Source organism: Drosophila melanogaster, chromosome 2R (genome assembly GCF_000001215.4).
Source record: "Drosophila melanogaster chromosome 2R".
Classification (NCBI taxonomy): domain Eukaryota; kingdom Metazoa; phylum Arthropoda; class Insecta; order Diptera; family Drosophilidae; genus Drosophila; species Drosophila melanogaster.
The window spans coordinates 23,977,429-23,995,369 of record NT_033778.4 but is presented as its reverse complement, the minus strand read 5'-3'; the positions used below and the strand labels follow the sequence as shown (position 1 = coordinate 23,995,369).

General features: G+C 47.5%; 5 protein-coding genes and 1 non-coding gene across 10 annotated transcripts; 3 read left to right on the top strand and 3 right to left on the bottom strand.

The window, feature by feature from the left end:
- Positions 1-314: 314 nt before the first annotated feature.
- On the top strand, positions 315-3,232 carry CG3860 (uncharacterized protein). 2 transcript variants are annotated; one of them, NM_138021.3, is made up of 9 exons: positions 315-542; positions 626-837; positions 900-1,120; positions 1,473-1,731; positions 1,792-1,989; positions 2,054-2,255; positions 2,317-2,442; positions 2,512-2,735; positions 2,796-3,232. In NM_138021.3, the coding sequence occupies exons 2-9, from the start codon at positions 803-805 to the stop codon at positions 2,896-2,898; spliced, it is 1,368 nt and encodes a 455-aa protein (NP_611865.1). In that variant the 5' UTR covers positions 315-542; positions 626-802; the 3' UTR covers positions 2,899-3,232. The 2 variants fall into 2 exon arrangements, with proteins under 2 accessions (NP_611865.1, NP_001286802.1); NM_001299873.1 differs by having other exon boundaries at positions 2,054-2,261.
- mir-1009 (mir-1009 stem loop) lies at positions 2,256-2,316 on the top strand. Its single transcript, NR_048197.1, has one exon. It is a non-coding gene; the product is annotated as a mir-1009 precursor RNA (primary transcript).
- Positions 3,233-3,320: 88 nt separating the features above from the next.
- Pask (PAS kinase) lies at positions 3,321-6,632 on the bottom strand. Its single transcript, NM_138020.3, has 3 exons — positions 6,452-6,632; positions 3,756-6,383; positions 3,321-3,695 (listed from the first exon to the last, which is right to left on the bottom strand). Exons 1-3 carry the CDS (start codon positions 6,537-6,539, stop codon positions 3,454-3,456), a joined length of 2,958 nt encoding a protein of 985 aa, NP_611864.1. The 5' UTR covers positions 6,540-6,632; the 3' UTR covers positions 3,321-3,453.
- Positions 6,633-6,914: 282 nt separating this feature from the next.
- Phm (Peptidylglycine-alpha-hydroxylating monooxygenase) lies at positions 6,915-10,195 on the top strand. 2 transcript variants are annotated; one of them, NM_057877.4, is made up of 8 exons: positions 6,915-7,256; positions 7,695-7,752; positions 7,816-7,903; positions 7,961-8,033; positions 8,976-9,108; positions 9,162-9,210; positions 9,269-9,607; positions 9,675-10,195. In NM_057877.4, exons 1-8 carry the CDS (start codon positions 7,068-7,070, stop codon positions 9,841-9,843), a joined length of 1,098 nt encoding a protein of 365 aa, NP_477225.1. In that variant the 5' UTR covers positions 6,915-7,067; the 3' UTR covers positions 9,844-10,195. The 2 variants fall into 2 exon arrangements, with proteins under 2 accessions (NP_477225.1, NP_726394.1); NM_166644.2 differs by having other exon boundaries at positions 9,675-10,031.
- On the bottom strand, positions 8,062-8,755 carry CG30178 (uncharacterized protein). The gene has a single exon (NM_166645.3). The coding sequence runs from the start codon at positions 8,648-8,650 to the stop codon at positions 8,087-8,089; it is 564 nt and encodes a 187-aa protein (NP_726395.1). The 5' UTR covers positions 8,651-8,755; the 3' UTR covers positions 8,062-8,086.
- On the bottom strand, positions 10,193-16,569 carry Sox14 (Sox box protein 14). 3 transcript variants are annotated; one of them, NM_001299872.1, is made up of 2 exons: positions 14,625-16,569; positions 10,193-11,826 (listed from the first exon to the last, which is right to left on the bottom strand). In NM_001299872.1, exons 1-2 carry the CDS (start codon positions 15,156-15,158, stop codon positions 10,351-10,353), a joined length of 2,010 nt encoding a protein of 669 aa, NP_001286801.1. In that variant the 5' UTR covers positions 15,159-16,569; the 3' UTR covers positions 10,193-10,350. The 3 variants fall into 3 exon arrangements, with proteins under 3 accessions (NP_001286801.1, NP_476894.1, NP_599117.1); NM_057546.3 differs by having other exon boundaries at positions 14,625-16,271; NM_134290.1 differs by having other exon boundaries at positions 14,625-15,475.
- Positions 16,570-17,941: the final 1,372 nt, after the last annotated feature.

The following is a 17,941-nucleotide window of genomic DNA, read 5'->3' as shown; positions in this document are numbered from 1 at the left end:
ATATTTGCAATGGCGATAAATATGTAACGTTTTGCAGTGTTGGGAAGCCCCAAAGTCCAAAGCTTCTGAAATTCTACAAATTTTTTATAGACGATATTCTGCAAACGTTATTTATTAATTTGAGTTTAACACAATTGAGTGCTTACTGTATTTTCATATACAGGCAGGTACAACCAAAACGTTAAACACCCACACAGACCCGTTAGTCGACGAGAGTAATCACAAATCGATTCAGCGAAAGCAACCCTGCGAAAGCTCGCTCTCAGAAAGCTGGCGAAAGCTTTCTTATCACTATTGATTAAATTTTCGTGCACAGCCTATATTTTAGAGTAAGCGCTAGGTACAACACGCAAACACCTCAATTAGCTCAATAGGAACTCAGTTTCGGCACGATGTGAGGCGAAACAAAGCAGATCTCAGCCCACTCACATTCACAACTAACAAGTCCAGCCTTCATTTGCAGCAGAAAAATCAATGAGTGACGAGCCCTGGTCACAAGATTACAATCAATCGAAATCGAAAAAGTAGAAAACGAGTAAAAGGTATGAATTGCACATGTGTGGGTACCCACTCCCACAGCCAAAATTATCGGCTTATCTCACCTTCAGAGTATAATCCTGTCTAGATTTCGGACTGGCCCACCGTTGGCCCGCATCATCGCAATTCCACTCACATGTCTTTCCGTGCGTAAACTTATTGGTCTCCACAGCAGAGGGTCAACTAGCAATCAATTAACCCACAGAGACACGCTATAACAATCTGATTCCAGTCGATTAAAGCTGCACCTGCTTCCACACCCAAGATGGCAGAGGGCGACTACGCAGAGCATGTGGAAAGGTGCGTAGTCCAAGTGATTCCGGTTGACATTACTCATCCGCGCCATATCTTATCACCCACAGAACTGAGCTTCCGGCCACGATGATTTCCCGCAAGGAGGTAAGCATCTGGGCCATTCTGAAGAACTGCATCGGCAAGGACCTGAGCAAAATCACCATGCCGGTCATGCTGAACGAACCATTGAGCTTCCTTCAGAGGCTCTGTGAGTACATGGAGTACGCACAACTGCTCACCGAAGCAGCTCAGCAGGAACACCCGGCAGATCGGATGAAATACGTGGCGGGTGAGTGTTATCAAAAGTTAGGGCTTATCAACCCACCTGTAAGTGATCGGCGTTATTCCAAATGTACACCGATTCCTGTCTGTACCTATAATAGTTTATATGCCGGATAGAGTACTCGCTGATTATGTTTCCTTTATTGACCACTAAACGATAAGGGTGTTGCTCCTGCAAAACGTATTGTCTGTGGTAATGGATTCCTTTTCCGCACTGAATTTATGAGTCTTTATACTGAGTTCAATGACTACATCTCGAAATATGCATACATCTCCAACAAAAGTGAATGTTTTATCTGCTTCAGTTAATTTGTAATACATTTGTGTGCGATATGTTCTTACTAAAAATTATCTTTCAGCTTTTGCCGTATCAGCATTAGCCTCCAACTGGGAGCGCCTGGGAAAACCTTTTAATCCTCTGCTTGGTGAAACATACGAGCTGCAGAAGGGCGACTACCGAATCGTCTGCGAGCAGGTTTCCCACCATCCTCCAGTGTCTGCATTTCACGCAGAGTCCAAGGACTTCAAGTTCCACGGCACGATTAGCCCAAAAATCAAGTTCTGGGGCAAGAGTGTTGAGGTGAATCCGAAGGGAACTGTGACCGTCGAGTTTCCAAAGTAGGTTTCCTTGTATACGTTTTAGCAAAAAAATTAACACTTATCTCGGTGTTTTTCCAGATGGAACGAGAGCTACAGTTGGACTAATGTCAATTGCTGTGTACACAACATAATAGTGGGCAGGCTGTGGATTGAGCAGTATGGAAAGATGGAGATCACTAACCACGCCACTGGCCATGTGGCTAGTCTCACCTTCAAGTCCGCCGGATCTGGAGCTAAAAACTTGCACCGAGTAGAGGGATTTGTGAAGGATGCTAGGTAAATACATATAGCTTTAAACAAGTTCGGCTAGTTGTTAATCCGAGACAAAAATCAACCCTAGTGAAACCAATCTATACTTCCTCTACGGGAAATGGACCGAGTTCATTAAATGCTGCTCTGCCGAGTCCTACGTCCAGTTTTTGAAGCAGGGAACCAGGAAGAACGATGACTACGATGGCTCTCCGAACGGAACTCCAAAGAAGATGTTCTCGAAATTGAATAGTTTTAAGCTAAACTCATTTCGCAGCCTGTCCATTCAAGACGTAAGTGTAAGACTTTCTTGAGTTACCCGCGATGAGTATCTCAAAAATTGTTACATTTCAGAGCGATAGCTATCCACCTATGGAGCAGGAAGGCGACATCCCGAAGAGTGACTCCGCGTACTCACTTGACATTCCCGACTCGACGACCTTGTGGAGCTGTAAGCCCAGACCCTCCAACTGTAGCGAGGTGGGTCATCCTCCCAGAAACCCTGAATCGCAGTCCAGTTTAATCTCCAGTCTAACTTCTACATTGCAGTACTACCAGTTTACGCATTTTGCGCTGCAGCTTAACGCCATGGATAGCAACATGAAACCACCGCTGACACTATGCCCTACCGATTCGCGATTGCGACCTGATATATTACACCTAGAGGAAGGTAACTTGGATGGTGCCTCCAAGGAGAAGACCCGTCTCGAGGAGAAACAAAGGCACACACGAAAACAAAGGAAGTCCACCAATAGCGATGACTGGTCCCCCAGGTAAAAAAGTCTGATTGCATTCAACCGGTGGATTGCTCATTGCGCTTATACCCATTGCAGGTGGTTTAAATACGCAACTAACCCACATACAAAGATCGACGATTGGTTATACAGCGGGGGATATTGGGACCGCAAATACGACAACACCGATACGATATTTTAGAACCATTTTGTAGCGGGCTTACGCTTACAGTATATATATATACATTTGTAAAAAGTTTGCGAGCTGTTTAAACTTAGGAACCCATTAAAACCTGGATAATTGTAATGGTTAGCAGGCAAAGCATTCCAAATCCCGCCGTTTGATACCGTCACGTTCATATATGACCACGTGATTGTACGATCTGGTGGGGCTGTTGACCTCAGTCAATCAAGTCGCACAAGAATCCATAATGATATTTAGTTAAACGCTTACTTTTCGTAGTCTCTATGTATGTGTATAGAAAGTTGTTAAATCGTGACGATTCCATACGAAGCTATTAAAGTGTTATTCAGTTATTTGTTGCGCTAGAGCGGAGTGTAGTTTATTTATTTGGGCTTCGACCGATCAAAGGTAAGAACGCCTCCATCAAAACGCTGTAGAGTAACAATTAAATTGATTTATTCATCTACATGCTTTTCCGCCCCAATACTTAATTGTCCTTTCACAAATGTTGCTATTTACATATGACAGTATGCTCAGATTCGATTTACACATGTACACAACGGATTTCGAACTTCATTTCAGATCAAGCTTCTTGGGTTTCGTGCTCACGTCGTGCAGACTAACTACGTTATAAGTGGAGACGCAGGGCTGAAGCTTGTTCTTGAATATATCGTTCTCGGATTTCGAGGAGCATATTGAACCGCCGATTTCTGTGTGGCTTGAGTCAGGTAACGAGACCCTCAGCTCGTGGTTACTCACTGAGGTGTTTAGCTGGAACTGTTTCGCGTAAAGAGTGTCCATTTTGTTGTGCTTGGCTAGAATGACAAAGGGATGCTTTACAACTAAAATACGCAGCAGACGAAGAAGTATTGTACCTTCATTAACGCACAACTTGTGTCCGGTTCTGTGGGATGCTAATCTGGCGTCATCGCTGCCCCCAATCGAGGACTCCTCGATGTGGGAGAAGCTCTCCTGCGGTGAAATAGTGGACAGCACCGAAGTACTGGAGTATAGGTAGCCGGAAAAATACAGATTCGGATTGGCCTCGTGGGCCTTGCACGGCACTATCCACGAGAAACTGAAAGTAGAGGGATTCACCTCCTGGGTGAGCCATGGATCTGTGATTAACTGGTGCATGGTGCACCGGTACTTGGGATCCTTATTCAGCATGGAGCTCAACAGACGGCTCAATTGCTCGGACACAGCTTTCGGTATTTGAATCTCGGCCTTCAATGTCTCCTCCACATCGATGAATGGATTTTCGAAAAACATCAGAACGTAAAGCGTCACACCAAGGGCCCAAATCTCCAGCTCGGGACCCACGTATCTGTTTCCGGCCAGAACCTCCGGACTGCAGTACTCCGTCGTGCCGTAGAACGTGGAGAAGAATTTTCCCTCCTCCATGAAGGTCGCCGATCCGAAGTCAATCAGCTTTATGGTGAAGTTCTGGTCAATTATAATGTTCTCGTCCTTGATGTCCCGATGCAGTATCTTCTGTTCGTGCAGATAGTTGACGGCATCGGCCACCTGACGAAAAATGTAGCTTCCCAGCTTTTCGTCCATCAGGGGCCGCCGCTCTATGAACGTCCATAGATCCATTCCGGATCCGTGCTTCTCCATGACCAGCTGGTAGAATAGATCATTTTCGAAAACATCGAGAACGGACACAATGTTCTTGTGGTTCAGGGTCTGCAGCAGGTGGATCTCGATAGGAACTTCCTTGCAGTCGCGGCTCTTAACCATAAACTGAGAGCAGAGCTTCTCCTTGAGAATAAACTTGGTGATCACCAGCAGGCGGTCGCTGTTCCGGAAAGCCATATTCACATACCCATAGGCTCCTCTTCCGATCTGGCGGATGGACGTGTAGTATTTGCTGTAGTCGCCCAGGTACAATTCGTCCTCGTACTTGGACACCAAGGACAGAGAATTGGGTCTGCTGGAGTTCTGGGCAGCGGTGGTCTTTATCACCTGGCCCAGCGACTGCTCAACAGTGCTGGCCATGCTGTTGAATGTGGACGTTAGGTTTGCATAGTTGTACTTCTCACCGTCCAGCCGAGTGCTGGGGTTGCGGCACACCCAGATGCAGTACACCCGGTTGGAGCAGGGCAGTATCTGGAGGAGCACGGAGTAGACTACCTCTATGACGGAGCCATCGGCGTGAATGGCCTCCCCCACAAAGCTTCCGTTGATGGAACTAAGCAGTCTGGTGGCGGGATTGCTGCCGGAGGCATCACAGGTCTCCGTGGACGCGGACTTCGCCTTGTCAAGGGACGACTCATTCACCTGCGACTGCGATCCTACCTCAAACTCGTCAGCGGGGAAACTGTTTGAGGCATTTACAGGTGTTAGAATGTCATCTATTGTACAATCATCTGGCTGGCGGAGGTCGCAGAATAGACCACTGCTGTTCTCCAGATTGCAGCTTAGGTGGGCATCGCCCACCGAAGACTGTTCGTTGTTGGGCGCCGTCCTGTTAGTCGAGCTCTTCTTGCAGGATTGCAGCGAGGAGTCGTTGTCCACGACGAGGGGATCCGTGTCCGGCTCCCAGTCGTTACTGGTTATCGAGGTGTTCGAAACATTCGGACTCTTCTCCTCGCGAGAGTCCTTGCCGAAATTGGGTAGGATCGCCGATATATGCATGTTCATTATCTTGTCCTGACCATATCCGAACATTAGCAGCGAGAAAGGCTGGTTGCACATCAGTATGTTGCCTATGTCATCTACCACAATCAGGCCACTAAGATTCTGGAACACCCAGACGGTGATATTTAGACCGGTTTTTCCCGAATGGGAATACCCCGCAGAAGCATCCTCGTCCAGGGCTATTAGCAAGCACAGGGGAAACTTTACGTTATCCGTAGTTCGACCAGTAGCTCTCTGCTTCCGCAGGCTCTTGGGGATCTCACGGCTATCCGGATCGGGCAGCTTTATAAACGGGATAAGGGTGACAATGCTGACACCCACCACGCTTTCGACGGATTCATAAAAGAATATGGTGGCCGTGGTGGAGTCAACGGATGTTATCACTCCGGATCTATCGGTGCTGATGTGGCAAATATGCCTCTCCACAGGCTCCGCGACGGCTATGTGTCGGCCATCGCTGCTGATCTGCCGGATCCAGAGAGAGACCAGGATCTTGCCGCCCGACTTGGTCTTCATCTCGATGACCTTTCCACTTAGCAGGACGACCCGGCCCTCATCGCCTTCGATCTGCATCTCCGCCAGGGAGGAGATGTGGCTCTCTGTCTTGCCGTTAAGCAGGTCGAAGAATCCCTTGTTCCTCAACTCCTGCGACGTGTAGCCCAGCAGCTGGCAGGCCTTGTTGTTCACTATAAAAATTTGCCCTGTGTTCGCGTCGATTGTGAATATCGCCTTGTTCGGGTTGATCACCTTTGAGGAGTGCAGATTGGGGGGGGGCATGCTGAAGGAGCTGGCGTCCATCATGTTCAGCATGCCGGACGAGTTCTGGCGACTCTGACTGTGGCTGCCCATAATGGGGTCATCTGGGAATTACACGATTTTTTGTAAATAATTTAGTACCGCTCTTGAGTGTACATCTATATAGCTTTACCATTAGCACATCGGTTTCTGGAGCACTGGGCATTCGAACTACTCAGCTTACCAGCGGCTTGGTCTGTCACGTCGCCCTGATCCTCCATTTAAGCGTCGTATGTTTTCCAAGTCCCAGCGGTTCCAACTCGAGGCCTACAGCTACAACCAAATGAGCGCACCGTAAACATTGGGAACTCTGCTCGTAGAAAATCAATTGAATGGCGCATGCGAAAAGGGGAATTCCCCAGTGGGTCGAACGGAACGCAGACACGTTGAATTGGGCTGGCTTTTGTGGGGTTTCCTTTTGCGTTGAGGTGTCTTTAAATCACTGTATTCGAAAGGTTGAAAATTACACTTGGTTTTATGTACTTTAATGCGAACAAGTTATATATATTTGAATGTCCCGCTAACCCTTAGCCTGCAGCCCTGGCGCCGTCATCGATATAATGGCTCTGGGTATCGATTGCTGCCTAGAACGCACTTACTTACATATAAACTGGGCCTAGCTACGTGTGGAAAAATATCGGAGAGAGCAATACAAAACGTATTGTTCTTCCAAACAGGAAGGTTTTTTTTCGTTTTCCACAAAGTATTCAGTGCAGTGCACACTCGAATATAGTTCGAATACGGTGAAAATGCCACGCATATCCGAAATAGCCGCTTCCGTGGGGCTGCTCCTGCTTATCGGAGTGATCAGTGTGGATGGCCTTGTGAAAGAGGGGGATTACCAAAACTCCCTTTATCAACAGAATCTCGAGTCGAACTCCGCAACAGGCGCAACGGCTTCGTTTCCATTCCTGATGCCCAACGTTTCGCCCCAGACCGTAAGTCCAGGTTCCTGAAAAACGCCATACATATACATCATGGAGTTCGCTCCATATGGATGAACAGATTCGCCCAGCTGCAGCTGTGCGCATACAATTCCAATCAGATTAGAAAAGTCCTCGATATAGGCTCTGGTTTTTCCCGTATCTTCCGCGCGGGGAAAACCCATAAGAGTACTGTGCAAATTTTTCCATATGTTCAGTTGTACCCGAATACACACAATTCGCCACCCACATGTAAGGCCCTGAAACCGAAACCTGTAGATTGCACTTCTCGAACCTGCGCCGTAGATACGAATTTGTTTTTACGAGGGTGGCGAAAAAGGGCAAACGGCCCACTGAAGGCCATACTCCCATTTGAATAATACTTGTTGACTTATCCAATATGCCTGTTCTCTCTAACAAAACTAACAAATATATATATGTGTACATATATAGCCCGATCTGTACTTGTGCACGCCCATCAAGGTCGACCCAACTACCACCTACTATATTGGTACGTCCTTTCGAATGAGATTCATTCCTTAAATACTTCAACTAACCTTTCTATCTTAAATAGTTGGCTTCAATCCTAATGCCACGATGAACACGGCCCACCATATGCTGCTCTACGGATGCGGAGAGCCCGGAACCTCGAAGACCACCTGGTGAGTTGCAAGTGATGTTTTCAGACTAGTAAATAACACGCACATTTTTGCTCACAGGAACTGTGGCGAGATGAACCGAGCTTCCCAAGAAGAGTCTGCCAGTCCTTGCGGACCCCACTCCAATTCCCAGGTATTAAAAGAAAAAGAAATGTCCAAATAGGCCCCCAGATAGACACCACACATTTATTGGGCCGACAAATTTCGGGGACTCGGGACTACAGTTTGGCAGGCTGCGCAAATGGGTTGACCGTTCTCGATCCAGAATTCCCGTGCGCTGATCCTTTTGCGGCAGTGGTGGCACTTAAAGCACTTGGCATGCCACTTGGTGCTCAGCGCGACCACGGCTCGACGATCGATTGGCTTCTCACAGCCTGCGCAGCGGGACGAAAACAGTTCCCGGAAGTGCGCCTTGCAGAACAGGTATCCGTTGACTTCAAAGAAGCTCGCCGAGACCAGCGACTTGCTGCAGCTCACGCACCGGAAACACTTTTCGTGCCACTTGCGCTCCGCAGCAGCCACGCCGCGCTCTAGGATCGGAGTCCGGCAGGCGGAGCACCGAGCGGCATGCTTGTCCAGATAGCACTCGCTGCAGACCACGTCGTCGTCCACCGCGAAAAACAGTTTAGGATCAACCACCAGGCCGCACTCCTTGCAGGTGAAGTGGTGCGGATGGTACGTCTTACCCAAGCTGCAAACTGCCCGTGGCCAAATCTTCTCGTTGCATCTGCAGCAAATTGAAGCGGACATACTAGGCAGCTTTCTGATAGACAAATTATAAATTTTAAGGAAAAATCGGAAAGATAGTTTTAAAGTCAAATTTTGTCTTGTTCTTGACACAAAAATCGAACTCATATATAGTAACATTTCAAAACGATTGATGTGGCATATGAATAAAGATCGAAATGCGCGGATAATTAGGAGTTAACTGGCTAAGTTTTAATAGGTCAATCCTTGACAGTCAGCACAGTTTAATAAGAGTTTTGAACCTGTTTATCGAGTTTTTCCTTTAACTAACTGCCAAATGTGCTAATAGACAATTTCACCTACTGGACTAACACTTACCTCTCAACAGATCGTATACGCTTGGGCCAGAGACGCCCAAAAGTTAAATCTGCCCGAGGGAGTGGGTTTCAAGGTGGGCAAGAACTCGCCAATCAAGTACCTTGTGCTGCAAGTTCACTACGCGCACATTGATAAGTTCAAAGGTAAGTAATAGATTGCGTTCAATATAAGGAAATTTAAATGTGTTTTTCTTCAGATGGCTCCACTGATGATTCTGGTGTGTTTTTGGATTACACAGAAGAGCCGTAAGTTCCTTTCGTTTAATATGCGTGATTTTCAAAATAATCAGTACCATCCTGGCAGTCGGAAAAAGCTGGCTGGCACTCTGCTGCTGGGCACTGACGGACAGATTCCGGCGATGAAGACGGAGCACCTGGAAACGGCCTGCGAGGTGAACGAGCAGAAGGTGCTGCATCCTTTTGCGTACCGGGTGCACACCCACGGCCTGGGAAAGGTCGTTTCCGGCTACCGGGTGAGGACAAACAGCGACGGCGAACAGGAGTGGCTGCAGCTGGGCAAGAGAGATCCCCTCACGCCCCAGATGTTCTATAACACCAGCAACACAGACCCCATAATCGAGGGAGATAAGATCGCCGTGAGGTGTACTATGCAGAGCACTCGCCATCGGACTACCAAAATAGGGTAAGTACGCAGTGATTTGAAACGCAGCTCTAGCACCACTCCTAATCCAACTATTTATTGATGACAGTCCCACGAACGAGGACGAGATGTGCAACTTCTATCTCATGTACTACGTGGATCACGGGGAGACACTAAACATGAAGTTCTGCTTCAGCCAGGGCGCCCCCTACTACTTCTGGTCCAATCCCGACTCCGGCCTACACAATATCCCACATATCGAGGCGAGCACCTTGTAATCAGCGCTCGTCGAGAGCCAGGAAATCGGCCGCGGAAAGAGAAACGAATGTATACTACCTTACTGTCTGGATTATTTTATCGTGTGCAACAACTAATGATGGTTTAGCCTCATTCTGTATCCCCTTTTGTTGGCCACCAATGATTTATATAACATATTTGTGTAACGTGTAAATAAACATATGTAGATAATTCGCGAGAGCCGCTGGAGATCCTATTGAATGGATTTGGGAGCACTTAGCTGATCGCCGCAAGGTTAATCTCCTTCCCATTCGTCGCGCATAGCAGGAACCAGCGATCAGCGATCATTCCACTACGCAGTAAATGAGACTGCTCCGACGTAAATATTTTCAATGCAAAGCATTTATTCTCGCGTTTTTTGTATGTATATAGAATTTATGGAATATATGGTATTATCTGCATACATATACATATTTAATATATAATTTGGTGTAAAATTATAAACGTACAATTAGATTAGTTATAAATTACACAAACTTAAATATCTCTCACATTTTATAATAACTTGCAAACTCGTATTTGTTAGTGTTAAACTCTAAATGACTACCGGTTGGCTGAGGCGGCAAGTCCTCAAATGTGTAGGCTAGCAGAGCTCCGTTGTTATCGTGTGCGGCGTAGTTGAGATCATTGTGTGTTTCAATTACACTTCCGGTGTAGTCTTGTTGCGCGTATGTACAAGTGCTCCCGATGGCGTCCGCCTCCACGAAGCTGCTCCCGTTGAAGCCAATCTGCGGCGAGTTGGAGGTGGTCAGAATGCTGCATTCGCTGTCCTCGGCGGCCGACGGGATCGCGTTGAAGTCGTCGGCCTGGAATGTGGTGTGCCCAGCGTCCGGTCCGCCGTAGGGCAGCGTGCAGGTCATGGTCATGGTCACCGTCTGGGGCCGCACCACCTCGAATTCCACCTGGTGCGAGGAGCTGTCGCCGCCGCAGTCCTCCGCGAAGCAGTCGTGGCTGTCAGGCACATATGGAGGTATTTGATGGCTGGCCGAGTGCAAGTTGGCGTCGTTCACAATGTTGTCTTCGGAGTCGAAGACGGGCTCGTTTAGCGGTTTTCCCAGCAGGCTGGACGACTCCACCTTAAGGGTGAGCCCGTCGCTCGATGGATTCACCTCCAGGTAGGGCAGGTAGCGCATCACCTCCTCGGTCAGCTCCTCGCGGTCGTTGATGGGGCTGATGTCGGAGATGTTGTCCATCAGTCCTGCGGTGGGATCCGACTGGTTGTGTTGGCTCTGCGTCAGGGAGCTGACCCCCAGCTGGGAGTCCTCGTTGCCGCCGAGGAAGAGCGGCAGGAAGCGGTTGACCACCTCCGACAGGTTCTCCCGCGACTCCAGCGGACCCGAGCTCAGCTCAGAGTGCAGCTTCTCGTCGCAGTCGGCGTTGCTGAGCGTGCTTAGAGGTAAGTATTCAGACGATTGGTAGCTTATCAGATTATCGGCTGAGGGTAGTATAATATCGGCGGAGTTGAGCTGCTCAGCAGACTCCATCTTAACTTCGTACTTAGGCTTGGAGGAGGTATCACCCGAGTCGTTCCTCAATCGTTTCGAAGCGGAACCCGATTGACATGTAGAGGTAGATCTTTTGCTTTTGCGGCCGGCAGTGGTGGTTCCATTAATTGCAAGTGTGGTCAGTGAGTTGTTGTTGTTGGTCGTGTCATTTCTGGCTTCGCAGCCGTCCGCGTCCTGGTTGGGCTTCAGCGATCCCGGGGAGCGCGTCTGCTTCTTTTGCGGCCTGTACTTGTAGTTCGGATACTCGATCATGTGCAGCTTGCGCAGCTTCTCCGCCTCGATTATGTACGGCTGCTTATCGTCCTTGCTGAGCAGCTGCCAGCGGCGGCCCAGCTCCTTGGAGATCTCGGCGTTGTGCAGGTCGGGGGTCCGCTCGCAGATCTTGCGCCGCTCCATCTGGCTCCAAACCATGAAGGCGTTCATGGGTCGCTTGATATGGCCGGGCGAATGTTTCTTGGTCTGCAGGTGGAAGGAAAAGAAGGCGGTTTAGTTATTGCCTCAATCTTATAGCTAGTTATAACTATCTTAGATGCGATTGTGAGTGGGTGGGGGCGGGATCCCCACACAGCGCTAAGCCCACAGATGTTGGCCTAGGCAAGGCGTCAAGTGCAACGCAAGGAAAGTGAGTGAGTAATACATATGTGGCCGCCCGTACGATATTAAATTCACTTCCGGCATTTCAGAGCCCGTAAATTAATGCACTCCCTTGTTTCCACCAACTTATGGAACAACGAAATTTGCTTTACCTTTCGGCAACCGCAGATACGCTCCGTTAATTCGTTCATGCGAAAAACACATTTACCTATTGTACCTGCGCATATAAATAATATATATAAATGCCGACTGCATATTAACGTATCGCAGATAAAGAGTTAGGAAACAAATTCACGCCAGATATAGTATATATACATATATGCGTATATAGTACATCTGAACAGTTCGGCTGTGTGCCCGACATACATGCATCGCTCATTTTCGCTCATACCGCCTTGTCTATGGCGTTTGTATCTGTGCGAAATACGTATCCGCCGCGTTTGAAGTTCAATGTCCCTCGCCAAGGTTAATAAAACGCTCCTAAAACGAAATATGGCTTGTGTCTGTGTGCATTTGTACTGAAATGTGTTTCTGCTCGACGGGTTGCGGCTGCTGCGATGCTCGGACAAGTGGGTCCGCTTCCTGGTTGCCCCGTTCTTCTGGTCCCAACTTATCCCTAAGCATCCTGACCATCCCAAAAATCCAAACATCCGATCCAGCCCGATCTCAGGTGGGCACTCATCTGGAAACTGGGCTCGCGAGGCCAGGAAGACTGACTTGGTGACTTGGAATAGGTCATTGCGGTGACGCGCCGCCTCGTTTGGCCAATGTGAATAACCGTTTTATTCGCGCCGCGAGAGACGGCAGAAACCACCTATTAATAGCGTTAACTTCGACCTTGCAGCAGTTCGTGCACCTCGCGAGTTCATCCACATCCGAAGCAGAGGCGATACCCTTGGCGCTCCGAGCTGAACCGAACCGAACGCTGAGCGGGCTGAGTGGAGCAGACGTGGTATTGGGGCCGACGGGATGCGATGCTCCATCGGCCATTGGCTCAGCCATTGCCACTGCCACTGCCACTGCCGTTCTGTTGCCTTTGCCCTCGCAACTCTGCTCCGAAACTCACTCTCAATGTCGCCGACGTCGTCAGTCAGACGGTTCAGTTCAAGTCTAATAAGCAGCCCGACTCTTGTAGACACAACACAACACACTCTCACTCACACCCAAAGGGCCCAAAGCACACACACACACACAGAACAGGGCAGAAGTTGCAGACACCCGCATCCGTGAGATACAGATACATATGCAGCTATGTATCTATGTGCGCTCGCTCCGCTCCTCGGGGAACAAGTAAAAGTGATGAAATGGGGCTGGGGCTTTCGATTTTAACCGTTCTTACGCTTAGATCCTAAGGTCATCAGCTCGAATACTATATTAAACACGCTTTTTGCAGCACAGATAAACATGTAGTCGCAGAAGTCAACGACTCAGTTCGTGTGTACCCGCTTCCCAAATGCCCTGTTCCCAGTTCCCAGCTCCCAGTTGCCAGTTCTATATATGCGAGTAATACGCAATTGAGCGTTCTGTTCGTGACGCCAAAGGCGAAAGGCAAAGGCAAAGGCGAAGCCATTGCCTCCTCCATCCATCCGTCCATCCATCCGTCCATCCGTCCGCACTAATAACCGTAAAAAATAAACTGCTAAGCAAGGTCAATGCACCAAATGTGCTATGAGTGCCGTGAGTGTAAGTGTGAGTGTGTGGGGAACTCACTTGCTAAAATTTGGACTTTTCAGTTAGGCAGATAGTGCGTTCTTGATTTCGAGGCGCAGGTGGACGGTAAACAAGATGACGAATTCATGGGTAGATCGCCATAGGGAACTGCTGTTCCGACGAAAGCATATCAGCCAGCATACAGACGTACTGCTCACGAAATATAGACGTACTATCCGCCCGACCAACATATCCACCAGATACACATATACATATTTACAGGCTACAACACATCCATTCATACATACATACATATATGCAAGCTCGACAAATACTGTGAGTCATCGGGGAAGCGAAAAGCGAGTACAACCGCCCCGTAAATGAAATGCACGGGGACAAAAACTGCACTGCCACGCGCTCTACGAATGAATCCGTGTATCTATGTATCAATATATCTATGGATCTATGCATCTATGTATCCATCCATGGTCGCGACTCATCAGCACTCGATGGGCCAGTGCACCCGAAGATACCATCTATCAATCCTGGCTATTTCATCATATTAAGACTCCAATTGAGCTACAATTCGATTGCTAATCTGCTATAATTGTTGTGCCTGCTGGTATTTGTAAACAAAGAAAATAATCGCAAGGAACTTGAATCTAATCTGACCGAATCTTATCAGTCAAACTTTTGTTGACCTTTCCGGTTGGCGAAGTATTTGTATGTGCTCTATAAGTGGTCTCCCTGCCGAATATCAAATACGTTCGCCTCGCTGACAGACAGCTGGGTTCGTATGTATATCTGGTAGTTCCCTCGGGCGAGGGATGATAGAGCGGATCTTCTAATCGGATGGATAGATGACCAAATCAACCAACAACACATTCCTGCCAGCCTGGACAGAAATATGTACCTTAGGGAAAATGGTGTCGAAGACCGAAATATAATAAGGGTTATACAGTCCTACCTCCTACTTGATCCCAATTTCCCTCAGTGTAGACAGTGTTACTCACTCGAGTCGCATCCGAGTACGGGGTGCTGGAGTTGACAGGAACCCGTGCAGATCCGAACACCAGGCTGGAATCGATGCCGTCCATGCTCAGTGTCATTTCATGGCCGCTGTGGCTCGGAGATCTTTCGCCGTCCATTTCGGATTCGCGTGGAGGGGGGCTGAAGTGCTGGCTGTGAGTGTGAGTGTGGGTGTGGGTACTCCGGGGTTCCGGGGTCTTGGGGGTCTTCGGTGCAGCTGCAGCAACAGGCGCGGAAGGCGAAGCCACAGCCGCTGGATGAGTAATAGCTGCCTGGCTTTGTGTTTTTTGTGCTCCAGGCGTTTGCGCTGGCGCTGGCGAAGGCGACGACGCTGGCGAAGGCGAAGGCGAGAACGGTGGCAAAGTGTGGGGTGTGGAATCCGCTTTCGGGGCTGGATGCCTTCGCTGGATGGTGATGGTCGCTGGTCTGGCTGGGGTGGTTGCTGGAACCGTTGGCACTGTTCCGGGGCGCAAGCTTAATGGTGGTTCGGTGGTGGCCTGGTTGGGCTTAGCTATCATCTTTCAATGCGTTTGGGGCCGCTGCAACTGCATCCCAGTTCTGGTGTCCACTGTGTCTCTATCCCAGCGATGATGTCCCGATCCCCGCTGGAGCATAGTAGCCGGACCAGTGGCAGTGGGTTGCCGATAAGGCGGAGCGCTCCGATTCTCTGTGGCTTTATCACGAAATTATGTGGTGGTCACTATGTCTACTCTGTGCTCTGTGCTGTGCACTATATGCACTATATGTGCACTATGTGTCCGTACTCGCAGTAAGAGTAAGATCGGGCTGTTTCATTTGTGTGAATGCGAGTGCGAGTGTGAGTGTGCACTAGGTATTGCTCCTCAAGGTGAAACTGGTTCCTCGTTATTTATTTATTTTTTGCTGTTTCGCTTTTGGTTTTGTTGTTGTTCTTGTTGTTGTTGGTGTTGTTTGCAATATTCCAAGACTCACGTTCGCCTCGTCCGTGTAATGAGCGTGCATAGGTGTGCGTGTCGCTCCCTCACTCTCGCACTTGGTAAATTTTATTAATTTATAAATGCACTGAAACTGAATTAAATAGATTGGCTCGCATTTATGTGCAGAGAGTTACACACGTATGTAACGATATGGTCGTGTGCATGTGTGTATCTGTGTGTGGTCACCACTAATACTGCAGCACTCGCGCTTTCGACTGTGTTTGTTTGCTTTAAGTGTGTTGATTTTGAAACACAAATGTTTTGATAATGTTTGAACTCCAGCTGGTTCCGAATGTTTCTGCCCAATCTTAGTGTTATCACTCGACAATAAGCGAGATCGCTTGGTTAAATGTATCTCAGCTCTGTGGCATCCACGGTTTACGCACATATGTATGTAGCTTTCTTGTTTCTAGTTTCTAGCTACTAGACTTGGCTAGACTTAGTTAGTTCGGATGGTTTTGCACGCCGCGCGATGAGGGACTTATTTGTTCTCCGTGTCCTGGCCAATCTACACTAAACATCGATTCGAATCCAACTGAATCCACACCGAACTGAACTGAACTGAACTGTGAACTGAAGAAGCACTGAAAACGAAACTCTCGGCGCAGCGCAACGAAACCGAAGCGATGAGATACGAATGCGAGTTGGGTTTGGATTGGAAGTGGAATCGAAATTGACGGCTGGAGTGGAGTAAGTGAAGAAACGAGCGCGACGCGAGCGAATAAACTACGCAAAAGATTTTACGTTTTTATTTTGTTGTACATTTGTGTATTTGTGATTTTGTTGTACTTGTTTCTTATGCAGCCCCATGTACTGCGCTGTATGTAATTATGCATATATGCCTTGCACATACATACATATATATGGCTCTGCTGTATCCGTGTGGGTGTGTGTATTTGGTGTGTGTGAGTGTGGTTTCGATTGTGATTGCTTCCCGACCAACGTCGATCGCTCACAGCTGTTCAAGTGAACTGACTGCAAGTTGATTTGAGTTGAGTCCACAGCACGTAGATACAGATACATGCACCCATACCAGCGTCACATACACGAGCTGTCGCTGTGTGCGTGCCAGAGACCGAAAGAGCGCAGGTTTTTGCGAGAGTTTCCTGACTCGACGAGTCAGGAGCGGACTTGCGGTTAGTTCAGTTGCATTGGCATAAAAGTGCCTTACGCCTTCCTTATTTTCCATAAAAGAGTTATTTCAATCAGCATAGAATTCTTTATTTGATTCGGTGCCCCTTTAAGTCATCAATTCTTCACAGCGCCCTTCTGGCTGGCGCCACCCGCACTGCGCCCCTTGGTTTGATATCAACTGTTGCAGTAGCGCAACAGTGTTGGTGTGCTGTGTGCGGGGAGGGGTGTGTACATGTACGCTTATGAATCAGCTGTTCCACTGTGTATTAATCATATGGCTGTTTGATTAATCTGTACGTTTGCTTGTGTGTTGTATGCATGTATATATACGAGAATAAATACACATTACGTATAAGCGTGCAATATACATATGTGCGCATGAATATGAATCTGGCTTCTGTTTATTTCAGACGATTCCGAACGGTCTTGAGAGCGGAAAATCTGAATATTATACGTAAATATCAGATATTATATGTATGCCAGTACATACATCCTCAGAAAACATATGCATGCAGGCACTATGCTGCCATATACGAGATCTCGAATAATATGCATAAATGGCATGCAGTTAACGTAGAACACTCGAATATTATGCGAAAATATAGAGATAACTATATATATTAACAGATACAAATTCGATGTACATATGTACACATAGTATTTATCTACAGAATGACGCAGCGGAACATGCACTTGCATTTTCATACAGTGTCAGGTATAAATATCGGGTAAAGAACCATGTACATGCAGTGTACATACGAGTATGCATGATTTAATTGTACTCGGACACACGGAAGTAATCGAGTTGATCGCTGCGACCGCAATATTTCATCCTAAGTTTTAAGGCTGCGATATATTTATTTACATTTTATTCTTAATTTATTTCTTTTAAAATAAGCAAATCTCCCAACATACATAATTCTAACAATTGGAGTACTATAACTAGATCTGTCTTCGTCTTCATAAACCAGAATCATGAACGATGACTCATCAATCATATGATCAATTTTTAAAGTGACTTCCTAGGAGCTTATGATCCATAAATTTGTATATCGGTGTTACATCCAGCTTAAATAAAAGTATACATTTATCACGGTTACTTAATATTGCTATTAAATCGCAATAATACCTAAAAATGTTCACTCACGGAGAAAAATCAGATTATCAACAATAAACTCATTTTCAATCTGTAAATAGAAAAATATTTAAAT

Bases quoted from the DNA above. Each gene is read 5' to 3' on its own strand.
- CG3860 (NM_001299873.1), top strand. From the start codon at position 803: ATGGCAGAGGGCGACTACGCAGAGCATGTGGAAAG. The intron at 1,732-1,791 runs GTAGGTTTCCTT...GTGTTTTTCCAG, and splicing joins GTGACCGTCGAGTTTCCAAA to ATGGAACGAGAGCTACAGTT. The intron at 2,262-2,316 runs GTAAGACTTTCT...GTTACATTTCAG, and splicing joins TGTCCATTCAAGACGTAAGT to AGCGATAGCTATCCACCTAT.
- Pask (NM_138020.3), bottom strand. From the start codon at position 6,539: ATGGAGGATCAGGGCGACGTGACAGACCAAGCCGCTGGTAAGCTGAGT. The intron at 6,384-6,451 runs GTAAAGCTATAT...TGTAATTCCCAG, and splicing joins CAGAAACCGATGTGCTAATG to ATGACCCCATTATGGGCAGC. The intron at 3,696-3,755 runs GTACAATACTTC...TTGTCATTCTAG, and splicing joins CAAGTTGTGCGTTAATGAAG to CCAAGCACAACAAAATGGAC.
- Phm (NM_057877.4), top strand. From the start codon at position 7,068: ATGCCACGCATATCCGAAATAGCCGCTTCCGTGGGGCTGCTCCTGCTT. The intron at 7,904-7,960 runs GTGAGTTGCAAG...TTTTGCTCACAG, and splicing joins GGAACCTCGAAGACCACCTG to GAACTGTGGCGAGATGAACC. The intron at 8,034-8,975 runs GTATTAAAAGAA...ACCTCTCAACAG, and splicing joins GACCCCACTCCAATTCCCAG to ATCGTATACGCTTGGGCCAG.
- CG30178 (NM_166645.3), bottom strand. From the start codon at position 8,650: ATGTCCGCTTCAATTTGCTGCAGATGCAACGAGAAGATTTGGCCACGG.
- Sox14 (NM_001299872.1), bottom strand. From the start codon at position 15,158: ATGATAGCTAAGCCCAACCAGGCCACCACCGAACCACCATTAAGCTTG. The intron at 11,827-14,624 runs GTGAGTAACACT...TTCCACCTGCAG, and splicing joins CGTACTCGGATGCGACTCGA to ACCAAGAAACATTCGCCCGG.